Here is a 16,817-nt window from a genome sequence, read left to right on the forward strand (position 1 = left end):
AACCCTCTCCCTCTACTCTCTCTGTGTTTATGAAATCTGATAAGGAGAGGGGGATTCAATAAAGAAAAGAGAAGGAGAAGAAAGTCAAGAAATGAAACAGAAGAGATGAAAAAAACTGGGAAAAGGAGAAAAGGAATTAGACGGTGGGCGGAGGCCCTTGGGGGTGGTTTGGCCACCCCCAAAACCAAACCTTTTTGTTTTCTTTCTTTTTTTTCTTTTGGCCCTTGGGGTGGCCAGACCACCCCAGGCATGGCCAAAATGGGGTGGTCCGGCCACCCTATTTTGGCCCAGGGTCACCCTTTGATTTTGATTTTAATTTTCCTTTTCTTTGTTTTAATTTTTTAATAGTTTTAGTTTTTTAATTATTAATTATTTTAATATTTAATGTAAAAAATTATTATTTTTATTGACCAAAACACAATCGTTTTGAACGGCACCTAAGCCTTGCCCACTATGAAAAGGCTTAAACACGGTCTTTTTATTTTATTTTATATATATATACCAACGTTATGGGAAAATGTTGTGAGAAGAATATATTGCACAGTTGCGTTTCAATTTCGTAAATTAATCAAAGGTCGTGATTTTCTCCTTAAATTTCGATCAATTATCATATATGATTTAAATAATTATATGACTAATCTATTATATTTGTAAGTTCCTACAATCCTACAGTTGCATGTGATTAACAATTTAATATAAAATAAAAATAAAAGATAGTGGGTTCAACTAATATTTATCTATGCAAATCAACGTGCTGAAAATTAAGTTCAACTAAACGATCTAAATATTAGAAAATCTCTGCAAATCAACAGTACTCCTAAATCAAATCAATATCTTGCTCTGGTCTTCTTCAGTAATATCATATACGATTTAATTAACTATATGACTAACGTATTATATTTGTAAATTCATACTGTTGTCATTAATAATTTAACATAAAGGTGCAAACAATTCCTACTTCACCCAATTCCTAAAGGTGCAAATAAAACGTATTTGCCCGCAGCCTGTTTCACAATGACTAAGAATGAGAAAATAGACTTTTTAAAAGTTATACAGAATGTAAAAATGCCTGATGGACATGCTTCAAACGTGTCACGTTGTATCAGAGTTGAAGAATGTAGTATTGTAGGTTTGAAGAGTTATGATAGTCATATTCTAATGCAACAAATTATACCAATTGCTTTGTGCGGATCCTTACCGAATAAGGTTGTGAAACCTTTAATTGAGTTGTCTGGTTATCTTAAAGATATTTGTTCCAAAACCCTAAAATTGGAAGATTTGGATCAACTTGAGTCTCGAATCTCTTACATACTGTGCCAATTGGAAATGGTCTTCCCACCAGAATTTTTCACAGTGATGGTACACATTCTCGTACATTTGGCTACTGAATGTAGGTTAGGTGGACCCGTTCACTATCGGTGGATGTATGTCTTTGAATTGTATGAAATTATTATATTGCAAAATAGTATTATTTTTTTCTTATTTGACATGATACTTATATACTTTATTTAATATATGTGCTTACATCGATATAAGGGTTATGTACGCAATAAAGCGTCACTTGAAGGTTGTATTGCTGAAGGGTGCATAGTAGAGGAATTATTGACGTTTTGTTCGTGCTATTTGGAATCATCGCGAACGGTATTCAGTAGACCCATTAGAAATCATGATGATGCTAGAGGAGAGGTCAAGAGTTTCAATCTTGATGAAAAATCATTGGCTCAGGCACATCGATATATACTCTTCAACTCTGATGATTTCATTTCATTCCACATGTGAGCTTCATTTTTAATTTGTACACTTAGAAATTCATTACATTTTGAAAAAGTAATCGTAACATGAATTTGTGGTGCCACCACAAATATAGGATGCACAAGGAGGAGCTAAAAATGAAAAATCGTAGGAATTGACGAATGACAAATGAATTAGATAAGTTGCACATAGATCAATTTTGTGATTGGTTCTGGGGCTATGTAAGTGTTATTTTTAAGTCAAATAACTAATATTGCGAGATTACACACTTAGTTGTTATACTAATCGCAAATAACAATGTGCAAATATCAGGTTCAAAACATGGATGACTTTTGAAGAACTGAAATTGATGGTAAAATTGCATCTTATTCTATAGGTCCTATAAAAGTAGCCCAAAAATTTAAGCGATATGTTGTGAATGGCATGCTGTTTCGCATTAAAGATTATGAAAATGGCAAATCAACACAAAATAGTGGAGTTTGTGTATTTGAAGATGACACTACATACTACGGCCAGCTAACACGCATCATTGAGGTTCAATATTATGATGGATCACGATATGTATTATTCAAGTGTGATTGGGCAAACATTGTTCCGAGCAGGGGTTACAAGATTGAAGACTTTGGCTATAGCCTTGTGAATTTTTCGCGTCTAATACACACTGGGGAACGGATTACTGATGATCCATTCGTATTGTCTTCCCAAGTTTCTCAAGTATATTATGTTGCTGATGAAAGAAACCCGAATTGGGTTGTTGTTGTGAAGACAAAACCAAGAGACGTATTTGACGTTGGTGAAGGGCACGTGGATGAAAATTATGTGGATGACTATAATGATAATGAACCTTCCAACCTTAACATTGAGGGAGTACTTAAGGATGTCATTGATAATCTTGTATATGATCGAAATGTGGCATAGAAGGAATAACACTTGATACCCCTAAGGGTTTGAGAGATGAAATTCATCATGATGAAAGTCAGGATGACTTAACATAGTCATCGTTATGTATTCACTTTTGAAATGTTCATTTGTCCATGCAAAAGTGTGGATGTAAGTGTTCACATGATTCCTGATGATTTTTTTGTGATTATTACATACTTTGGTGCTATTAGTCTGATATGATGTTGATTGGTGTAGGCATATGGCCTCGAACAAACGATTGAGGACTACCCGATCTGTGCAGCCTATGGAGGCCCCTACACAACATGATTCCATAGGCGATGGACCTTCACTCCAAGGAGCTACTAGTAACGATGATTTAGGGGCTTTTCTCCCTAATGAGGATCCTAAGCAGACAATTCCCACGCCTGGGGAGGTAAACACTAGCGGTATGTGTAACATATTGTTGCATTTTTAAAATTAATTGAAATATATTTTTCGAATTCTTAACATTAATTTTATTTTCTACACATTGCATGCAACAAGAGAAGGCGTGGTGTTACCCGCATGCCAGGCATATGGAATTTATCGGAGGATGAAAAAGTAATAATTGAATTTAATGCCTTGGGTCAGCCAATTTGCGATCAAGGCGGGAAGTTCAGTACTTTCGCTGGCACACTTGTTAAGGATAAAAACATTATGCCTATAGATGTTGCGAATTGGAAGAAAGTTCCTAATAGACACAAGGCGGATGCGTGGAACTTAATACAAGTATTAAAATTCCATTTTATGTTGACGTCTTCTATATATTTTGTAATAATTTTAAAAATTGCAACAATAACATCATTCATTTTTTTATTTGATTGTAGAAAAAGTTCTTCATACCAGAACGCCAAGCTTCGAAAATCAAGAAGTGGGTATTGCAAAATATAGGAAAGCAATTGCGAGAGTACCGGAATGCATTAAAGACTACTCACTTCAGCAATTCATTAACTGCTGCAGAAATTGTGGCGAGTGTTGACTCAACCAAAATTAATATCATGCAATTTGCGAATCTTGTAAACTACTGGAAAGATGGAAAAGTTCAGGTACCAAACTTATAAAAATAATTTATAAACAACTATAGAATTATAAATGTTTGCCACTATTATATTGACAACGTAGGAGAAGGCGCAAGTTGCTAAGGTGAGCCGATCAAAGCAAGAAATCCAGCACGCATCAAGGGCAAAAAGCTTTGCTCGACGCGCCAACGAAATGGTACTTGGTTTTTAGTTAGTAGTACAGTTGAAGTTGTTGATTTTGCTTACAAACTTGATAAATTGAAATGTGTAGAGGAAATCTACTGGGGCTATACCAACCAGACCCGCAGTCTTTGTTGACACACATAAGCATAATGATGGCATGCATGTGAACGATAAGACAAAACGAATTGTTGTAAGTAATATTTAATACCACTAGCTAATTAACTAGTATTGTTTTAAATTTTATTTATTTCTTCACTAAGCTTAATGTGTTTACTACTGTATTTCATGGCTTCACTTGGTTACAGTCTAAAGTTGAGGAAAGCATAATGCAGGAGCCTCCAAACTCGCAAGAGGGTACCCAAGTAGGCAGCATGATGTACCATCAAAATGATGCCTACTCAAAATCTTTGGGTAAGGAACGTCATGGTCGCGTGCGTGGGTTTGGACTAGGGATTACCCTTTCATCCCTTCCAGGTCATGGTAGTTCACAATCTATTGCCAATGCTTCTACACCAGAAGATGCACAAGAACTTGCGGCACTAAGATTAGAGGTAGCAGAGTTGAGGCGACAACGAGAGGTTAAATTATAATCCATCTATTTCCTAAATTATGTTATGTTGTATTACATTCATTTGGTTTCGTCAACTATGTTCTAAATGTTTATTGTATACATGAAGATGCACAAGAAATAGCGGCATTGAGGGTAGAGATAGCAAAGTTGAGACCCCTACTTGAAAACTTTAGGCAACGATGAAAGATCTTACTCATTCCACCTGACCAAATGATGCAAAATGTAGTAGATTGTAGAAGTTTTTATATTTACGTTGGACATGACTTGGATGCTAACAATATTATGGTTTTGGTTTTTGTTTTATAACTAGATATTGGTTTGGGTTTTTCGATTAGGGATATATGAATTTGGTCACAGTAATTTTCAATGGAATGTGTTTAAGGGAATTTAAGATAATATTTCAAATTTTTAATGCCTCATAATATCATATATCTTATGACTTATAAGATTATCTATGATAAGTATGATCATTATGACTCATAGTTATCCAAATTCTTAAATATCATCATATGAATCTCATAAGACCATATGTTGTATGATTTATATTATTACTATATGATATGAATATAATCATTACATCTTAGTATTATCATTAGTTACATATGAACCATTAGATCATGTTGTCCAAGATCTAAGACCATATGATCAATATTAGTCATAATGATCATAATTCCTAAATATGATAATATGATCTAATTAACAATTATCATAAATATAATAATATGATTAATTCCTAAGTATGATAATATGATCTAACAATTATCATATAATAATATGATAATTTTGAGTCATAATGATCATAATTCCTAAGTATATGATGACATGATCTAATGATTATATGATTAAGCATTAATATTATTCACTTTTACTATTTAATATTCATATTTAATGATTATTGTGATGTTATTAAATTGCACATATTTATTCAATTACCCTTGAAATATAAGGATTATATTATTTAATATTCATATTTAATTGATTATTGTGATGTTATTAAATTGAACATATTATTCAATTACCCTTAAAATATAAGGATATTTTTGAAATAACAAAGGGTAAAACAGACATTTCCTTAAATTTTTTGCGCTAGCCGCCGAAATGAGTGAAAATTTAATTCACCTACCCTTCTCAAAATTTCCCCAATTTTCGCAAATCCACCCCTTCATCTCCTTCATTCACAGCGGCGGTTCTCTCCAGACTCTCATACCCTACAGAGTAGTGCAGACTATTTATAGTTTTCGTACTGGCTCTTTCTTCTTTTCTTGGGTGAAATCAATAGCATATCCCTGCTACCCCCTCTTGCGCTCTCTCTCTCTGCGAAATCTTTACCCTAGTTGCATAGGAAAAAGTGGGGAACCTTGCAGCTGGAAAAAATCTGGAAAAGGTGGGGGGTTTTGATCATTCAGTTGCAGAAAGCCGGCAATCAGAGCCTATTTTCTTCCATCTATTCTTTCCTTTCCATCAAAACTTGAAATTCAGTAGTATAACATAGCTTTCTTTGCTAATATGATGCCAAATTTTTATAAAGCTAACATTTTATAAAATTAGAAAGTCACTTAATTGATTTGGCTTGTGTTGTGTTTTCAGAGCTTCCACAACTAAGCGTGACGTTAATGGAGCTGGGTTGTGATGCTCGAGGCTATTCTCGTGCAGGGGTGGATACGACGACTTGGTACTGTGATATTTTAGCAGGAAGGTCTGGGCCTGAACTTGACAAAATGCGTGAAGTAAGCTTCTTTCCTCTGCTTGTCTTTTATGAATTATGTACTACTCTGTGTTGGTAGTCTATTTCCTAAATCATTTCATCGACTTTATGTTTGTATCATTTTCTTAAGGTTCTTTTCAACACCACATATATTTGGTGTTTCTAATATCACATATAAATGAAATATTGCCATGAGTGTTTTCTTCCCATTTGAAGCCACAGATGGCACTAATCCTGGAAGATATATTATTTATTTATTTTTATAAGCACTGCACATAGAAAATTTGTAGATAATTTTCATATAGGATGACGTTGGGGTGTGCAGACGCACAGTGTGTTTCTTGTGTCTTGATAAAGGAGCTTTCGCATCATTTTGTGTGAAAATTTAGTAAAATTCCTTTTGTAAGAAAAGCATTTCCTATTTTCTTGTTCACACTTCTGTGGTTTGAAAAGAAACAGAATAATCTATGTATTTGAGGTTATTAAGTTGTGGATGACAATTGTCATGGTTTGTTTTGTGCACACTTATATCAGATTGATAGGTCACACTATTTTGGATTTTTAATTAGGCAACCCACAACTATAGATTTCATATAGGTTTATTGTATATTTGTCTAATTTTATTCCATAGATTCCCTTCCATTTTTTTTTTTTAACATTATATGTCTTGGAATGTATTTGATAGTTTTTATTGCTCCCCAAAATAAGGCTAAAAGGATGGAAAGAATGAAGAGTTTGTGTGTGTGTTGTCGGGGGGAAGTAATATGGTATGTATCTGTTTGTCAGTATACTCAACCAGATTGTCTAAAATCAATGTGTGTTTTAAGATCCATGTGTTTTGTCTAGTTTAGGAAATGGTGTTAATTACATTGGTTCATAGACCATGCGCAGGGGTAGAAGTGAGGTAATATGTCTCATTGTGACATTATCTAGTTACTTGGTTTCATTTCTGGATCATTTTTGGATCTTGAAATCATATCCTGGATGAATTGTTCCTTATGGCTTTTCATTTTTGTGCGTAGTGATCATAAAACTTTAAAACCAGTTAATATCAAGTTTACATGGACATCACCTTTCACATAAGTCTTGAAAAGGAGTCAGTGCTGCCCTTTTTGTAAAGAAGTCAAAATGCTCCAACTAAGAAGACTTTCCTGGGATCTTTTTTCTTATCATATAAGTGAAAGATGAACACCACTAGAAGTGTAATAAATATCCTTCTTTGGAAATATAGGAATCATGGTCGCGGTCTTCAAGTTCTCATTCAGCTGTGGAAAAAGCATTGGCTACAGAAGCATTGTACCAAGCCTCCACATTTGTGCATAGTAACAAGTAGGATCTCTTATTGGAAACTCAATTATTTTCCTTTGGATTAGACAAGTATTGCTTAGTACTTTGGCTTCTTTGATGGTTTCTTATGACCTCCCTGCCAGATTTTATATCTAACGCTGCAAGGGAAAAAGAATAAATTTAAGATGTGAAAAGTAGTTTTCCTTGAAGTGGGTTGAAAAGACATGATAAACTTTTCCAAGTTTCATATCACGATTTCCATCAGCATATTTTTTGAAAGAAGTTTTTTTTGGCGCAAACTAATCCTAACAGATGTATTGATGCAGAAGGATCCGTGTGGAAGAAATTCCTGCCCTCATTGTGTAACTTGAGAAAATTTCTAAATTTATTTGGGTGTTGTGTCTTTCTGGTGGCCGTCAACATTAGGGGTCTTTCACTATTTTCACTCACCCAATGGTCTAGGTTGCATACCTCTAGCTTTTCAATGTGTATTATGTGACTATTAAATGATTTAATGTTCTGTATTTTAATTGTGGTGATATGGAGTCTAAGCCTTTGTGTCATAATAATGTAGTTACTCATCCAAAACTATCATTTTAGAGCATCACTTTTAATAACAAGACAACAAAGATTGGTTCACCTGTGGGCACCCAAATTCACAATATAAATGCTAAGTTGGAAGGTCAAAATATAATTCCACTTTATTTGGGATTGTAAGTGATGCAGTTGGTGAACATTCGCTGAACCACATGTCATTCCTGTAACAGCATGTATCTTGCTTTTCTTTATTTTGTCATTTTATTCTCTGGGCGTTGAGTTTATGAGGAATTTGTTATTTGGCTCTTAATTTAATCAGGACTTCTTTTTCCACCTTTGGGATTTGGCTCTTATAGGGATTTGTTTAACTAAAAATTTAGTTGCTTTTTTTTTTTGTTCGTCTTTTGTCATTTTTCCTTTCTAGTAATTGAAACACAATTTTATGGATTTTGATCTTGCTTGCACAGTATATGCCTGGAGAAAGTCTGTATGATTACTTGCATAAGAATCATAACATCTTGGAACTCACTCAGCTGCTAAAGTTCGCAATTGATGTCAGCAAGGGAATGGAGTATTTGCATCAAAGTAACATACTTCATAGGGACCTGAAGACAGCAAATTTGCTAATGTACAATCATAATGTAAGAATTTATGAATATTATTGATTTTATTGACTGAGAGCTAAAGCAATGTCAAAGTTAATGAAATGCACAAAAATTAAGTTTTTTCCCTTTGACGAAAGGATAAATAGAATTAGATCATCTATTACATAATGATCCATGTATTTCACTTGACAAAGTGTATGAGGTGCCAAAAGTATTCATTTTAGTTATAGGCTTGAGATGACTGAAGCAGCTAACTAGTCATTGTTTCTCAATTTTTCATATTGGATTTGAATACTAAAAAAAATGTTTTCATTTTTATATTACCAAGTCTTATATTGTTACAATTGAGAAGAGGAATTTGTATCAACCCATTGTTAACATTCTTCTGGTAAAAGACCCCTTATATTGACTCTTTATTGCCACTCCCCTAGAGGTGCCTCTTGCTCTTTCTTCCCATGTTGGTTTATCTTTGTTCATCGAACAGGCAATAGTGAGAAAGAGTACAAATGAAAAAAAAAAAACAAAAGCAATTAAATAAAAGCAAAATGCCGGCACAGCAACCTTCGCCGGTGTCCTCTGTTGACGCCGGCGCATCCTCATCTGTCGGCGTCGACAGAGAACGCCGGCACAGCTACCTTTGCCGACGTCCTCTGTTGACGCCGGCAGAACCTCATCTGCCGGCGTTCTTCGTCGACGCCGGCGCAACCTCTTTTGCCGGCGTTGATAGAGGACGCCGGCGAATTCATTTTCTTCACCGGCGGTCGCCCAAAACGCAGGAAAACAGCATTACCAACACTGTTTAAGCCGGTGTTAGCAACAAACGCCGGGAATTGTATTCCCGGCATTTTTTTCTCTTCCACGGCGTTTTTTAGGCGCCGGGAAAATCTGTTTTTTTTTGTAGTGAAAGGCCTAAGGTTGTTAATGATTTTTTTTTTTTTTCCATTTTATAACCTTTTTATATAAAAATGTTTAATGTTAGCTTTCACAAGTAAAAATTATTTTGTAATGGTTTATGTAACAAAACGTCAACATTTTCTTTTTTTTGTACTTATATGTAATAAAAAGTGATGTCAATCATTTTCTTTCTTTCTTTTTTTAAATTATTTAAAGTATTTAACACTTCAAAGTATTTAACACATAAAAAAGAACAACATTCAAGAAGATCCTTACAACATTTTAAATAGTTTATAACAAAACAACATTAAAAAAAGGGAAAAATCTACTTTACCCCTCTGAAGTTTCAAGGGTTTTTCAATTTGAACCCCAAAGTTTAAAAAGTGGCAATGTAGCCCCCCAATGTTTCAAAAATTTTCAATTTAAACCTTTCGTTAATAATTTCCGTTAAATTGGACGAAAATCTCTAAAATTACATAATTACCCTCAGGCTTTTTTTAAAAAAATTTCCTTCCAATTTAACGGAAATTGTAACGGAAGGTTTAAATTGAAATTTTTTGAAACATTGGGGGGGGTACATTGCCACTTTTTAAACTTTGGGGTTCAAATTGAAAAACTCCTGAAACTTTAGGGGGGTAAAGTTGATTTTTCCCTTAAAAAAAAAAAAATTAACGGGTCATAAGTAGATTAGCAATATTATCACGCTCAATGTTCATAGAATTTTCATTGGACATCTGTGATTGTTGTATGCTTGACTTGTCTTGTGCTTCGTCATCGCCTATAATGTCAGTAGGTAGTAAATCCTCCTCATCATCATATGGTTGAAACTCAGCATCCTTTATTGCATGCTTCCTAATGAAGTTATGAAGAGCCATAAACGCCACCATGATTTTCACTTGTTTATCATAAGGAAAATTCGACATGCAATGTAATAACTTCCACTTATTTTTCCAAACTCCAAATGTTTTTTTCAAAAGTGTATCTAAGTGATGAATGTGCATGATTAAAAATTCCATGCATACCCTTCAGTTGGCTTCCGCGACGAAAGTCTGGTAGATGATACCGCTCCCCTTTGTATGGCCCATGTATCCCTTCATGTGAGGATATCCTACGTCTACCAAGTAATATTTTCTTACAAACAATATACGAATAGCAGTCATAAAAAATATTGAAAAGTATATTTTTTTCATGTATAATTCATAATTGTTATTTTAATTAAATACAAACCTCTAAGTGGGTGTGGAAATCGTAATTATTCCTTTCGAATAGCTTCCAAAAAAATACGTGTATCATGTGCAGTACCTTCCCATCCAGCTCAAACAAAAGTGAAACACATACGAAAATCACAAACAGTCATAACATTCTGAGTAGGAGTCCATTTTCGACCAATATATGGTATTTGTTTTGATAGAGAAATTTTAACTGGCACATGGGTTCCATCAATGGCTCCAATACAATTTTTGAAGTATGGCCAATACCGCTCATCATCACGAATTTTGCTTGGAACTCCCCTAAACTCCCTATCAATAGGATTAATAATGTCAATTGCCATTCTCGAAACGGCCATTAAAACACTAGTAAAATGTCTATTAATTGTTTCTCCTAAATGTTGAAACCTTTCTTGCATTATTCTATTCCCCAACCCATGGCCTAAAGTATTCAAAAACATAGCCATCAACTCTTCAACAGTTAATTTCCTCGTGCCTCTTAAATGATATTTCCTTTAACTCTTAACACAAGTAATTGAATACGTGTATTTCCATTCTAAAATTTTGTTTGCACATATCAGGATTACCTTGTAGAATCTCCATAACCCACTTATAACCTGTTTGAGAAGAGGTCCTACAAGGTTCCTTTGCAATATATAGCATATAATAGTTCTCAACAAATTCTACTACTGCAGCTGTTAGAATAAAAACATCATTTTCATTTTCATTTTCCTCTTAACCATAATCACTATCACTATCACTTGTATCATCTTAAGTGCTATAATCACTATTGTCCATGTCTGTAAGAAAAAAAAAAAAGAAGAAGAAGAAATAAACACAAAATAAATATATAAGCACCCATATAAAAAAAAAAGAAAAAAAAAAGAAAAAAAAAAAAGAAGAGATATCTACATAGTTATGAAATATTATAATATATTCACCTTAGCACACAAATCAACACGTAAAAAAAAATAACATTTAAATAAATCATTAGAGCTTTTCAAATAATTCATAACAAAACAACATTAAAAAATAAAAACATTATTCCATGCTACGACGGTTAATTTCTCTATTTCCCATTCGCTTGATCAAGTTAATCTGCAACCTTGGCTCTTTAATAGTCACAAACATATTTCTATGTGATCTCTTAAGAAATACCTATGTTGCAAACTTAAGGATGTCAATGTCATTTTCTCTTTCAGCAATCCCCCGAACAACATCCATAACCTCTTGAATATTACATCCAGGTTTATCGTAGCTCTTAGATGTCACTGTATTCTTACTTTCTATTACATCACAAATCCGACTCAAATGTTGACTAACGATTTGAACTCCTTTATTTCTTTCCTTACATTGAACTGCAAGACCAAACTTCTTATTTCTTTTATCCCACGTATCTAAATTAGCAGGAATATCATCAATGCCATGTGTATTGAGATTTGGTTCATCATCCAAAACATCTAAACCTTCTACAATATTATCATCTTCATTAAGCATTACATCTGTAGCATTTATGGCACCAATATCATTAGGAACAATCCTATGGATGGTGCCCAAGATCCCTCCCCGGTGACAGTTATATCTCTAAACAATATTTCCACCTTCATAGCATAAGCCAAACTTATCGTGCGAAACTTTGTTGCTTCTGGAACTTCCTATATTTAAGTATATGTAAAAATAAATAATAAAACAATTTTTAAATCATTTAAACGAAAACAAATAAGTACAAATATAGTACCTGCAATTTTTTTTCCCACTAATCATTGGGCGCATCAATTGCCTTTTTCACCGGATCCCATCCAAGGCCAGTTTCCTTGCCTATCAATCTCTTCCAAATGTTCTACTCTTTTGTCAAACTATCCAACTTTTTCTTTACTTGTTTATAGCAATATTGTTTTCCAGTTTTTTCATTAAATTTATTTATCACATTTTTCCATCCTGTCTTATTGAAATGTGTTCCTGGGCGGTTATCAACATGAATCTCAGTAATACATATGTCAAGATAATCTTTTAACATTTTTTCAGTCCAAACTACTTTCTTTATATGAGTATCTGCAATAGCAACAACAACGTTGCTTTGACCTTGTTTACTCATGTTTGTCACACAATAAATAAGCTAATAAAATTATAAATAAAAAAAATATGTTAAACACTATTAATAATTAAAAATTTGTTTAAAGTAATCAACTGATGATAGAGTGTAGAAATTCATATTTACATGAATAATATGTATGTCCATCAAATAAAAGGGCAACAAAAAAAAAATAATAATGGAACCAAGTTTCTGCGACAGGAAAAGCATTAAATAATTCATGTTTTCTTATGAGGCATGATTCCTATCTGATTGAACTACTCATTAAAGACACAAAATATTAAAATATATTAATATTTGGAGAATTTTTTAAAAAATTTATTTCTTTTGATGGTTTCTCATGAACTAAAAAATACATTATACTATAATTATTAGTTTGATGGTTTCTCAGAAATGTGTTCCTGGGCGATATTTATTTATTTTGATGGTTTCTCCTTATACTAAAAAATTCATCAAAAAGCAAGAAGCAAACCATAAAACGAAAAGCTAAAAAGGAGATTTTGCAAACAAAAAAAAAAAAAAGAAAAAAAAAAGAAGAAGCTAAAAAGGAGATGATACAAAACACAAGAAGCAAAACATAAAACGCAGGAATTAAGATATTGGATGCCAGCTCCTATTCTTGAGTTCCTCTGCTGCATGTCAGTCTTGGGAAGTGTGCATCACTTGCTTGACTACCCCTTCATCTCCATTTTCGGTACTCACTCACCTAAACCCATCTCACTTCCCCTCCCACTTGGCCATTCACTCTCGTCTCTCAGCCCAGGCCAGGGATTTGTTGTAAGTCTCATACTCTTCAATCACTCTCATACACATCTTCTATCACACACACCCAAAACCTAATCACTCTCAAACCTTATCTCTCCTTTATCTTCTTCCTTTCTATTCTCTATATTATTCAATCTTCATCTATATTTTTCCTATATGTGTTCTGTAGATATGTGTTTTATTGGAAAAAAAATAGATGAGCAAAAGCAAAATCAAACGGAGCTTTAACTCACCTGGGACGGGATAACAATTCTACCTGGATTTCCCTTGCTTTGGAGCAGCTCAAACCGCGGCAACGAGAAGGACAAATCAAGCCTGTTTGGGAAGAGATGCTTATATACAAGTATGGTTGCTATTACGTGAAATTAGTAAGGATATATTTGTCTGTGCATATATTTCATTAACCACAAAACCGTGGCGCGCCTTTCTTCCAAACGCACGTTTGAGCAAAAGCCTCGATATCCAACTTTGAGGCAAACGTGTGTTTGGAACGTTTGAAACCTCAAAAGCCCGATCGATTGATTTTACCAAACAACCATGATTTTTCTGAAATGAGCTTTTCAGGCTCTAGAAGTGCGTTTTGGGTCTGCAACCGCAGACCCAAACATGCTCTTAGTAGATGTAGTGCTTGTAAAGCACTTTGAGACGATCAAGGGTGGTGGTTCAATGGCCCAAAGAAGTTCCCAAGTGGTCAAGGCATATACTAGGTGTAGGTTCAAATCTCCGTAATGCAGAATCCCTACATATACCTGATTAGTATTAGCTACCTTGGATTCTCATTGATTCCCTGGTGGAGCTGGGTCAGGCTATGGCTCAGTTGGATTTGAAAGAACGCCTGCGGTCCCCACCGTCTTAGGCCCCTCCTGTGCGGCTCCCAGTGAGTAGGTGCTACTATGATCACGCCCAGATAGGATAGCCACAATTGGTCTCCCCAGCCTACCCTTTTTTTATTAAAAAAAAAAAAAAACACTTTGAGAGGCATATCTTCATCATCTGATTCTTTGTCTTCTACAAGTACGGAAAAATGCATAGAAAAGTTTTGAGTAAAACATTTGCTCGTCTTCTATGTTTTTCTATCAAAGTTGTCTTCCTTTTTTGGTTTAAAACTGGATCCCTTAAGCTTTATAATTTGGGTTTCTTGTAAAATTACGTTTCATTGGAAGATACATGTAATTATGTAGGACAATATTATATAGATTTTGTATGACAAAAAATATAATGAATTGTTACCTCTTGGATGTTAACTTCTTTTGCAACCTACGGTAATAAAACTAGAAATAACTAGTGAGACACAATGAAGAATAAAACATAATATATTACTTGATGATAATCGGTTTATACGATAGGGTGTTTATACAAGAGAATTGGGTTACATAGCTGTTGTGAAGTAATGTTGCAATATTCTATACATGGAAAAATGTTTATGTAGAAGGAATGTGTACGTTGTTGATTTAAGGTCTTCCTTTCTCAATTGACTTGTGATTGTTACTCATATTTATTTCCTTAACACTCCCCCTCAAGTTGGAATGAATATTCATGACACCCAACTTGCTAAGCAAGTGATGGAATTGTGTCAAACCTAGCGCCTTAGTGAATAGATCAATAGGTTATTGAGTGGTAGGTATATAAAAAGTATGAATTGTGTCATCCTGCATTTTTTCCACAGTGAGATGACAATAAATCTCTATATATTTTGTTCTTTCATGAACGGCGGGATTTGAGGCGATGTGGATGGCTGCTTTGTTGTAGCAATACAATTTCGCTGGTTGTAGATGCGAGATATGGAGGTTTGCCAACGGTTGTTTCAACCATGCAATTTCACAGCAGGTGAAGGCCATAGCTCTGTATGCCGCTTCAGATGAAGAACGTGATACTATTGTTTGCTTATTTGTTTTCCAAAATATTGGTGAGTTTCCAAGGAGTGTATAGTATCCAGTCACTGAACGTCGAGTGTCTCTACGTCCTGTGCAATATGCATCACATAATGCATGTAAAAGAAATTATGTAGCAATATTTTTACTTTAAGACTATTGGCCCCTACCAACAAAATCTTTTGGCCCTATTCACTATTTTTTTTGGCTCACTCAATAAATTTGTTCGCCCTTACCCATTCAAACCTATAAGCCCTAATTGTATAAAGATTTTGTAGTCCCTACCCAACTAGGACTCCAACCTGACTCCCTTGATCTGTGGGAGTGGTTTTAACCAAAGATTATCCTTCAAAATAATTGTGGAGATTGTTTGGAGAGTGTATCATGTATCTGGACTCCCTTTGGGAGAGATTTAGTTCGTTATCCTCCAATTTGAGTCGTTGAGTGATAGATATGCGTCCTTGTTTATAGGGCTGGCATAACACGTGCGTAACTGCACGATTTGGAATGGATTAGGCGATCGTGCCAAGATTGCAAGGGCTTGGGCCTTGTGACTTAGTGAGCTGCAGGCCCTTTATTTGGAGTGGGTTCTTGAATTGGGCTTTAAGAGATATTTTGTATCAACACCATTCAAGTGAGATTTTCAAAAGAGTGGTAGCACCAACAAGACATTCCGAAAATCATAGGGCAAGAAATTATGAAAATCCTTTGAATGGCATAAAACTTAAGGGTTTCTTTAGATAATCTTGAATCGCACACGTCCAAGAAGATTGAGAAGATCAAGTCTAAACCATTAGTGATTGAAGCAAAAGATCAACAAATTTTGAAAGTAGAAGAGATTTTCAGTATTCAAGTAAAATATGTTGAAGAAGAAATTCAACAAATAGATCTGAGAAACGTTCGGGCTCGAGTGCGAACGTTTGGTCATAATACACAGAACGTTCGGTCTATGACCAGAATGCATGCAAAGCTCATATTTCCAACTCGTCACGTAACAATTATCATCTTAGGCTCTTAATGAGTGTATGTAAACATAACAAATCATAATAGCATGCAAATCTAGGCCAACACTAGGTGTTTTTAAAACGTTTGAAGACCCTTTTTCTCTTCTTAAATAGAATGATAAAACAATTTATCAAGGCACTTTAAAACTTTTAAAGTGCAAGAAAATCATAAGTATAACATAAAAACCAAGTAGATGTAGAAGAAATTACTTTGAAAATGGCAAATAACTTCTAAGCCTTCTCTTTTTCTCTAAAAAATCTCATCTTGCTCTAGGGTTGGTGTTTCTGGTGTTGGGATGGATTTTGGGACGAGAATGATGGGTATTTTATAGTAGGAGAAGGCGTACATGGGTCTGAAAAGGTGGAGAACATGTTAAATTTACTTCTCAAACTGTGACCCAAT

At 34.4% G+C, this 16,817-nt stretch overlaps 1 protein-coding gene across 1 annotated transcript; it reads left to right on the forward strand.

Moving 5' to 3' along the window:
• The first annotated feature begins 2,755 nt into the window (after window positions 1-2,755).
• Window positions 2,756-4,465, forward strand: LOC132169667 (uncharacterized). Its single transcript, XM_059580663.1, has 7 exons — window positions 2,756-2,802; window positions 2,890-3,067; window positions 3,178-3,402; window positions 3,501-3,719; window positions 3,796-3,888; window positions 3,964-4,065; window positions 4,181-4,465. The coding sequence occupies exons 1-7, from the start codon at window positions 2,756-2,758 to the stop codon at window positions 4,463-4,465; spliced, it is 1,149 nt and encodes a 382-aa protein (XP_059436646.1).
• The last annotated feature ends 12,352 nt before the right edge of the window (window positions 4,466-16,817 follow it).

This window comes from Corylus avellana, chromosome ca2 (assembly GCF_901000735.1).
Source record: "Corylus avellana chromosome ca2, CavTom2PMs-1.0".
Lineage (NCBI taxonomy): Eukaryota > Viridiplantae > Streptophyta > Magnoliopsida > Fagales > Betulaceae > Corylus > Corylus avellana.